At 48.2% G+C, this 10,365-nt stretch overlaps 1 protein-coding gene across 2 annotated transcripts in view; it reads right to left on the reverse strand.

Annotated features, from left to right (window-relative positions):
• The window catches only part of Ttc39c (tetratricopeptide repeat domain 39C), a 91,755-nt gene extending 83,665 nt beyond the window's left edge, over positions 1-8,090 (reverse strand). Inside the window, exon 1 of one of the 2 annotated variants that reach the window (XM_057789153.1) lies at positions 8,002-8,090. Coding sequence is in view for 1 of the 2 variants with exons in the window: in XM_057789151.1 (XP_057645134.1) it covers positions 7,422-7,585 (164 nt within the window). In the remaining variant the exon portion in view is untranslated. The other variant, XM_057789151.1, reaches the window with a different exon arrangement.
• Positions 8,091-10,365: the final 2,275 nt, after the last annotated feature.

Consider the following 10,365-nt stretch of genomic DNA (forward strand, 5'->3'; position numbering starts at 1 on the left):
AGCAGCCTGTGAAAGGTAGAAACTGAGATCTACAAGTGGTTTCATATAACTAGAAGGAAGGATGGAGAGATGGCTCAGTATTTAAGCACTGTTAGTGCTGAAGATCAGGTTTGGTTCCCCGCATCTATGTCAGGCAGTGCTTAACTACGTACAGCTCCAGTTCTGCAGTAATCTGATGCCCTCTGCTGGCTTCTGTGGGCACCTGCACTCACACGTGCATATACCCACCACTCACATACATTCAATTAAAAAGTAAAATGACTCTTAAAAAATAGAATAGAAAAGTCTCCGTGGTCCAGTATTATTTCTCTTTTGTTTTCTTAGCCACATCAAAACTTCATTCTGCTTTTCTCCCTGGCTTGGAGGAAGAAAGCCGTCCAACTGAGGGCGCTGTCAACACGGTGGAAGTGACTGAGCACAGACTTTCTGGAGGGGCACTCTTAAATTTGATCTCTACAAACGTGTGTGTGTTCATGCACATGTGCATGTGCAGTTGCACCCATGTCACAACCCAAGGTTTTAGGGAGTGGGTATTTTCGAGGGGGTGCTATTAATTTCCTCTAAGCCCTGCCATTATTCTACGAGCAATTGTATTTTTTTAAAAGAATCCCACTTCAACTAAATGAATCTGAAGGAATTATTTCATCAGGACCTTTCCAAGAATTCCAACAGGTAGAAGGAAATCAAGATGAGCCTTGACAGCCACTCCACTGAGCGGGGGAAGACAGAAGAATCAACAGATAAACTAACTAGCTTTTCTATCAGTCCCTCAAACCACTGCTCTCAATCCTCTATTTTTCTTGAATTTCTGCACCTAAGGATTTATCCACAGACTCTAGAAACAGAGCTGAGCTACCCTACTACCTCTGTGCACCCAGGACATCCTCTCAGCTTCCACCTTTCAGTGATCTGACATGGCATGGAGCAGGGAAGATGCTGGCCCTACCAGCCTGACGCCCTTACCTTGAATTTCCCCTAGAATGTTCATGGTTAGAATGTACCTGGGCTAGTTTCATGGTCTCTGTCACAACTATCTATTGCTGACGTTGTAATGCACAAGCCAGAGGTGATCAAATGAGAGTGGCTGTGTCCCAATAAAGCTTTATTGGCAAAGACAGACAGCAGGCCAGAATTGGCTGGTAGGTTATACGTTTCTACCCCCTGAATGATACCAAACCATCTCAGCAGCAATAATCCTGGTTCCACAGTCAACATGTTCTCAAAAGACATACAGTACGTGCCTCCATAACATGCTCTATAGCCGTGCTGATCAATTTAGGATCTGTATAGTATTATACACATGTGCACATACACAAACATTATTTAGCACAAAATTTTCTCTTTTACTTTTAATGCTTCTTGGCATTTTATAATTTAAAATGGAAAAGAAAAGCAGAATTAATAATTTCACCTATATCTTTTTTCTCTATCAAATCCTTACTTATTTGTGTATATTTATCATTGGTACATGTTTAACGGCCAATACATATGCTACCTGTGCACATTTATCACTGGTACATGTTTAATAGCCAATATATACTGTAATTTGTCATCTTGGGACTGAACAGAGAATTCTATGTATTCTCAGCATATTTCTTAATTATTCCAGTAATATCCACAGCCAGAAACTGGTAGCAATACTGTCAGAATAAGACCTTCAAATGTCAGAAAAAGATGCCAAGAGATGGGTGGGACGTAGCTCAGTTGGTAGGATGCATGCCTAGCACGCATGTAATCCTGAACTTGATCCCCAGCACAACACAAACTCGACATGGGGGGGGGGGGCATGTCTATCACTTCATCACTCAGGAGGTCGAGGGATAGATCACAAGTTCAGTCTTGTTCTCTGTTACACAGTGAGTTTGAAGTTAGCCTGGGCTACATGAAATCCTGTCCCCTCCCCTGCAAAAGAAAAGATGAGAAGAGAGAAAGCAGGGGGTGTAATGGCAGCCATTAAAGGAGGAAGGAGGCTGTGTCAGGTAATTTCTATGGAAACAGAACTTAAAAAGCTCACTGGAGTTCCACATGTCTCTGGTCATCCTCAGAGCTTCACCTGCCCATCTCCTACCAGCCCTCGGATTAAAAACCTTCAAGACATAAAGAGGAAAGGACCTTGTGACATCAGGATGGAGGAGCCCCAGGAGTTAACGAGGTCATGATAGCACACGCACACAACTGACTCAGGAACAGCGACTGATACCTAACAGCAACACAGCCCTAAACTCATTGGCAGCCTGCACCAACCGGAGGAGAGAGAACACAACAGAGAAACCATCCAGGCGGCCGCTGCTAGGCTGCAGAGCACACTGCAGCATTGACTCTCCATTGTCTGCACTACCGGGGTTTCCACCGACTCCTCTCCCAGACCCAGCTTAAACCGCACCATCTCTCACACCCTTCTTCTCATCTTCCCCAGCTCTGCATGAAGCTCAGGCAGCATTTCCTCTGCGAAATGTCCTCTGGCTGGGCTCGCCACTGTTCGCTCTGTCCCTGTACACTATGGTGACCTGTGTTTCCCAGCCTCTCTGCTGAGGTCCACGTACAGCAACACGAACCTCACCAAGTTTAACATCGGCTCCAAGGTCTGAGTGTGGGTCATACAAGCCAACAGCAGTTCAGTGTGCGGACCATCACAAAAGAGCACTGAGCTCTGGGAACAGGAGGATCACACGGCCTCGGGCTCAAAACAGAGCAGTCCTGAGGCACTGGCCAGCAGCTTTTCCTTACTACAGCAAAAGACTTGACCCGAGTACTTACATAGAAATTCTTCTTAAGCTCAGTGGTATGGGGGTCACAGCCCACTATCAATTGACACCATGGTAAGGGGCAGCCAATGGTACGTGACGGTAGCTTATATAGGAGTAAAGAATCACATGTCACGGGCAGAGAGAGCACAGGTAGGGCCAGGTTTACTCCTTTTGTGACAGACTTCTCAAGAACTGTCGGAAGTGCTGTGAGAAATAACCTCAAGCCCAGTGATCTAAGAACCTCCAACAAGGTCCAGCCTCCTAAAGGCTCCCCTACCAATAGAGCCCAGGTTTTCACTATCTCCTAAAGGCTCCCCTACCAATAGAGCCCAGGTTTTCACTATCTCCTAAAGGCTCCCCTACCAATAGAGCCCAGGTTTTCACTATCTCCTAAAGGCTCTCCCTACCAATAGAGCCCAGGTTTTCACTATCTCCTAAAGGTTCCCCCTTCCAATAGCACCCAGGCTTTAACCACCTCCTAAAGGCTCCATCTCTTCAATCGTCAGGCCTTTAACTTCAATACACCAGAGATACAAGCCACATTCACACACAGCACAAACTTGTCCTGGTCTCCGTGGAAACATCTCCAAGTGCCTGACAAGCTGAGCGCCCATCCCAGGCAGCTCGTTAGGACAGGGCCACTGCTATTTGTGTAAGGGGCAGCAGCTACAAGGTCTTGTTGACATCTCAGAAGAAGGTCTCTACTGTACAGATATTTCTCATCCCCATGGAAGAACATCTGCGCTACACAATCCAGAAGGGCTTTCATTGTCAGCAGTTTCTACAAGAGACCATCGCTCATGTGGTACCTATTGATGAAGCTTCTCTCCTTAATGGGGCATGAGAAAACAGCCTTCTTACTTAAACAAACAAAAAAGTTACTTTAATGCTAGATAGACAGTGTTTCTTTGTTCATCTAAAGGAGAGGACTTTTACCAGAAAGGGGAGTAGGTCACCATTAGAAGACAATAAAAATAGCTAGGTGTTGTAGGATACTTGATTGTGTTGTGAAACTCCAAGACTGTATTAATAAAATTAACCTTGGATGGGGGAGGGGTACAGAGCCAGTGACTAGCTGAATTAGCCATAGGGCGTATGGAGGACCCAGGGAACTAGCTAGAGATAGGCATAGGACATACAAGGAGGGGCTTAGAGGTTCATGGTCCTGTTTTGTTTTGGCACATGTGAAGAGATACTTGCTGGGTCCCTGCTGGTCACCAGGTTTTTTACCTGAATTATCCGACTCCTGGCTCCCACTCCTCTATGGACACACTGAGCTAGAAGAGACACTCAAACACTGGCCATGAAGTCCATGTTGAGTTTCTAGCAGGACATTCCTTGCTGGAACGGAAGAAAAGTTTCCTAAAGTATCTTATGTCTGTCAAATGTATATGAGGTGAGCATGACATAGGAGAGCCAGAGACAGTCAGGATTGCTCAGGTGGTAAAGATGCTGGCCACCAAGCCTGAGGATCTCAGTTTGATCCCCTGGTCCCACATAATGTATACCCCCCACACACACACACACACACGAACAATGAATAAATAAAGCAAATGTAATTTAAAACGTATATACGAAAGCTATCTGCATAAATGGAGGCATTCAGCCTTGTGCTGAGATAGTAATGACAGCAGCAAGCACCAACATCATCAGCTTTCACTGCATGCATGCATGACATACCAAGACAGCTAGCTACAGCTGCATGCACCCATGGCATACCAAGACAGTTTAGCTACAGCTGCATGCACGCATGGAGTACCAAGACAGCTAGCTACAGATGCATGCACACATGGAGTACCAAGACAGCTAGCTACAGCTGCATGCACGCATGGAGTACCAAGACAGCTAGCTACAGCTGCATGCACGCATGGCATACCAAGACAGCTAGCTACAGCTGCATGCACGCATGGAGTACCAAGACAGCTAGCTACAGCTGCATGCACGCATGGCATACCAAGACAGCTAGCTACAGCTGCATGCACGCATGGAGTACCAAGACAGCTAGCTACAGCTGCATGCACCCATGGCGTACCAAGACAGCTAGCTACAAGATGCATGCACGCATGGCATCCGGTTCCCCTGGTTCTTATTTTTCGTTTGTCTGTCTGAGACTAGGTCTCATGTATCCCAGGATCTCACATTCACTATGTAGCCAAAGATAACCTCTAACTTCCCATTCTGATCCTCAGTCTTTACTCCAGAATGCTGGGATTCGAAGCATGCACCACCACACCCAGGTTAAGTGGTGTGGAAGCCTAGGAATAGAAGCCAAAGCTTCACACACAGAGGCAAGAACCCAATCAGCTGAGCTACATCCCTGTCCCCAGCTCTCTTCCTGTTACATTTAACAGCCAATCACACCGTGCTGTGGGCACTGTTACCACTACCTTCATTTTACAGGCAATGAAGCAGTTTTGGAGAAACTGAAAAGTCAGCATCCACAACAGGGCAGGGCTAGGCTGGAGCCCCAGTCACTGGTGCCTGTTTCTGATCATCCTTCTATGCAACTGTGCTTCCCCACACATGGGTGAGGCGTAGCACATGTTGGAGGTGGAAGAAACACAAGGTCTTCCCGCATCCCGACACAGCAGATGGAGCAAGGGAAAGCTGATAGAATAACGTTGTCATCCTGTCTTCTCTCCCTCCATCCCAACTAAAGCTTTGTAACAATAGTGAGGAAAAAGGCCCGTCCGGGCAGACTGCAAATGTCTCACAAATTTAGCAATGGAAATAGAACGGTGAAACCCAAGACTTGACTTAGAACCGTGGTAATGGACCCCATTGATGCCAAGAGTCTCAGTCCCTCACTGCCACACTCACAGTGAAATTGGGTGAGGGAATGTGGCTGGTACTTGTGCTTGGCAAAAAATAGGTATTACAATATATTTTTCCTTCCTTATTCTCAGTTCCCATTGGAAAACACAGTAGACAGCTCCCAGCTACACATTTCCCCATCTCCTTCCGCACAGACAAGTTCTGTTCAAGCCGCAGCTCTCTCCGTGGTCCTCTGCTGACACTCCGGCAGCCTGCTCAGTGCTCGACCTTCCTAACGCTGTGACCTTCTAGTGCAGCGCCCCATGCTGTAGTGACCCCACCATAAAGCTATTGCATTGTTACTTCAGTTATGAATCATAATGTAAATATTTCTGGAAATAGGTTTGCCAAAGGAGTCATGAGCCACAGGATGAGAACCACTGGACTAAATATAGAAAAAGTTTCCTGCTTTCAATGTGACAGTACCACTACTGCTTGGGCTATCTAGTGAGTTCCAGACCAGCCAAGGCTACATGGTGAAACCCTGTTTAAAAAAAAAAAAAAATTAAAACTAACCTACTAGCAAATGATAAGACAGATTATTAACTTTAAAAAAAAATCCTCCATCAAAGCCTTTGATAAAACACCTTAAATCAAACTTACATAGTGTGTTTGTGTGTGTGTTTAAATAATACATTCTGAGTAAGTTAAAATGTTTTCATTTCAGACCCATAAGGGTGAGAAGAAGCTCACTTAAAAGTACAGTAGAGCCCAGATGTGGGGTTCAAGTCTGTAATCCCTAGCACTGGGGAGGCTGAGACAGGAGGCTAGCAAGGCTAGCCTAAGCTACAAATCATAGACTATGTCTCAAAACAAAAGCACAAAGCAAACCAGGTCTGGTGAAAAGTTCCTAGTTGCAAGATACCTGCTTTGCTTTTTGGAGAGCAGTAGCTGGGCTTAGTGAAAACCGCCATCCTTTGAAGCCTAAGCATTTCCCATTTGCTAACACACTCAATTCTCCATCACAACTAGACTGTGATTCGCTAATTTCAACCTTCACTACGGGCGTCAAGAAACTATGAGGCATACGCCCTTAAACATGTTCAGGACGGCTGCCAAGCATCTGATTGCTGGCCCACGTTCACAGGGCAAACTAGCTTGCTTCCTGAAGCAGAACACCTGGATCCCACAACAGCAAGAAAGCTACTAGGCTTACTTAGTTTTTGAGTTGAATTCCTCAAAGACAAATTAACGGAACACACGTGTTTCTCCTTCCATTCTTCCGTATTTTAAGAAAAAAATTCCTCTACTTTCTTTTTACCAGAGAAAATTCTTAATAAATCTTGAAAGACATCAGTAACTCATTTCGAAGACTGAGGTTTTGGAAGGATAGGCAGAGAAGGATGGGTGAGCAGAGTTTGGTCTGAAATTTTGAAGTTCCTGCACAGCGCGACACTTACACTACACTGTCCGTAAATAACAAAAGCTCCGGGAACGGCACAAAGCAAAGCGCCACACAAGGACCCGGCAAGGGTGCAGCAGGCTGTGTTAGGGTCACAAAAGGCTGCCCAGGCAGCAGGCGAGCCAGAGTCTCAACCCTGCAAGTGCCAGGCTCGCTGCTGCCTCAGAAGCATTAGCTCCCTAAGCCACCTAAGGTGGGTGAGCCGCCGCTCGAAAGCAGCAGAGAAACACTGGGCACTCCTAGGAGGGCAGAAAGTGAGCAGAGAAGGCGGTGTCTGGGAAGGAAGGGACAACGCAGCGGGGGATGGGGTGGGGAGGAGGATGGGGCCAAGGCGCAGGGCAAAGTCTGCAGATAAAGCCTTGGGAAGCGAAGGGAAGCGGGGAAGAGAGCAGCCGCTGGTCGCGAGGTGACCACCCGGTGCGCGCAACCGGGGCAGAGAGTCGGAAGAGTGGTGTCACCTGTATTGTTTGAAAAGCTGATCCGACTCCCTGAAGCCGTTGTTGAGCAGCATGTTGATGCCAGCCAGGGCCAGCTCTGCGTCCTGCAGGGGCGCCGCCGCCGCCGCCGCGTCCGACTCGATTTCGTCCCTCCGCTGCGGCCGCTGCTGCTCCGAGCCGGCCATGGGCGCACGAGGCTCCGCGCGGGCCGAGGCGAGGTGCGGGAGGCGGCTGCAGCGGCCCGCGCTCCCCGAGCCCCGCTCCGACCTGCCGGGAGCCGAGCACAGCAGCCGGCAGGGGGCGGGGAGGGACGCGGAGGCGGAGGCGGAGCCGCCGCCCGGCTGCGGCGCGGAGAACGTGGGCGCCCGGCCGCCCCCACCCGCCGCCCAGGATTACTCAGCAGCCGGCTCGCGGCCACCCCAGCCGTTTCGGGTGTCTGCGCCCGCTTCGATCCAGCGTCTCCCGAGCCGCCTCCGCTTCCCGCAGCTCTTCCAGGCCCCGGAACCAGCCCCAGCGGCCCCGGACCAGGGTCCAGGCTGCTGACACCCACGCGAGGCCCCAAGGCCCAATCCTCCCAGGATAGGATGGACCCCGGACGCACCGGGAGGGCGGGGGGAGCTTGACTCGGGGTCAGAGAACTCCTGGGTCTGCGACAGAGCGCGGCAGGACTCCCAGGTGGCTTTGGCTTGGGCTTCAGTGTCAGAACCCTTGGGAGTCACCCCCAACTTCGCCCCGACCGGGGCCGCCCACTAGTCCTAAGGTAGCCAATCCCCGAGCAGGTGGGCGGTGGGGGCGTGGCCTCAAGCATCTGGACCACTTGCTAGGGCCCATCACCAACATCTGAGCGCCAAGGAGAGATGAGGGTCCCTTTGCCACATAGCTAAATATTTAAAAGTATTAAGAAGTAAGCTATTAAGGTGTGTTCTCTTAGCATCTTGACTTGCCTACCAGTGAGACGAAAAAAAGCTGTGGTTTTTATGTAAGCAAATGTCAGCAAAATGCCAAAGGTGATAATTTAATCAGAGTCGCAGTCTCACTTCTGATGATGCCTGTGCGCACCATTTAGACACAAAAAAGAAATCAGTTTATGGGTTTTCAAAATGTTATCATCTTTACTTTTGCAGTTAAACAATACTGTTACAAGGAAGATTATGTCAAATGGACTGTCTTCCTGCCTTAGAGCTCATTCACTTCAATTAGAAGAAACTTCCCTGCTGAATGGCTTTACACATTAAAGCCATTCATACCCGGTTCTAGACATTGCCCCAAATATAACATCCAACACTATAGTGAGCTTAGACAAATTATCACACAAACTCGCGGCATGCGTTAGTTTCACTGTTCTCTGTAGGATTCCTTACAGGACTAACTCCTTTCATTTTCATCCGTAAAATTTAAGAGTAGCACCAGTAGCTGTCATCTCTCAGCTGGTAGGCTTCTCTTTCTCCTTTCTTACAGGACTCACGATGCTAGTCAGGCTGACCTGGAATTCCTGGCCTCCCAGCTAGCTAGGACGACAGGCTGTTAGGTACCACTGTTGTAAAAATCAAGCTAATTCTTTGTTTGAGACAGAGTTTTACTCTGTAGCCCAGACTGGCCTTGAACTCCCTGTAATCCTCCTGCCTCAGCCTCTGGCCTGCTGGGATTACAATTTAAGATAACATGCCTGGCTAACTAATTCTTGACAATAGCTGAAATAAAGAAATGGAATTACTAAAATAAAAATAATGAATGTGTCTCTGCCTGGACATGGTTCTATCTAGTTAGAAATCATGGCATTCATGCTAAGGACTTCACAAACTGACCCTGTAATTTTTCTAATCCAATGCTCTGAACTGGAGTCAGTCTCAGTTGTAAGCATTGTCACCAGCCTTAATGGCATTCAAACTGTAACCTCATTTTGGGGGTACTGTAATGACATATTTCTAGGGGACCTGAATGGCATCCTTGTTAAGAATGGATGCTGAGGGCTACACATCCCACTGAGAGCCGATCCCAAATGACACAGGGCCAGGGTCTCTTTAAGAAATTCATGTGTATTCACATTTTGGTGGACAAGCCATCAGGAGGTCTTAGGATGGTACTGCCCACTGCGTCCACTGAGACCCCTGACCTCACAGCGTCTGCTGCAGGCCCTGCTGCCGGCCTCCAAGTGCTTTCCGCTTGCAGGCTGCCAGGGCTTTGGGGCCCACGGAGCATCCACCCCAAGTCCCTGCACAACCTGGGCAACAGGGAGGAGAGACAGCTGCTCCTCTCCCACCTGGAAAGGGGACAGAGCACAGTCTTCTGTGCATTTACAGCTGCGGAAAGGGGGGCTAAAAAAGAACTTTGAAGATATTTGTGACACCATAGGCACTGTTAACAAGTTGGATTTGGGGCCTTGCAACTGATAGGGAGTCAGAAAAGACAAAGTAATTTCTGTGGGACTAGTTCTATCTCAAAGGCCTACCACAGTGGGTTAACAAACTTCAGGACAGCTGTCCAGCTCCTCAGCATAGACAGAGGAAGGGATCTAGAGAGAGGGTGAAGTCCATAGTGTAACATACCTCACACATATGCAATGTGGGATTTAATCAGATATAAAATAATTCAACTAGTTTTCGAATTATAAATGGATACTTGAAAGCATCTGCTCAGTGGTGAGTGATATGAAAAGGATTCAAAAGACATGGCTGGGGCACAGCAGTAGGGAGCTTGCTTCCCATGCCTGACACGGAGGTCCAATCCTCAACACTGCCCAAAGCAAAGGGATTCAAAGTTGGTTCCCAAAGCCCAAGAGAATGTTGATGCAGCTATGGCTGGCAATGACACACCCGGCTACATTTCACCTAGCAGGTGGGGTAGGATGGCTGACTGCTACCTTTGATAGATAATGAGCCCAGGTCATGGTGGATTTAAAAGGTCATGATGTCTACTACGTTGAAAGGGGAGGGAAATCTGGGCTACTAATGCCCTCACTATCTCC

Source organism: Chionomys nivalis, chromosome 14, assembly GCF_950005125.1.
Source record: "Chionomys nivalis chromosome 14, mChiNiv1.1, whole genome shotgun sequence".
Lineage (NCBI taxonomy): Eukaryota > Metazoa > Chordata > Mammalia > Rodentia > Cricetidae > Chionomys > Chionomys nivalis.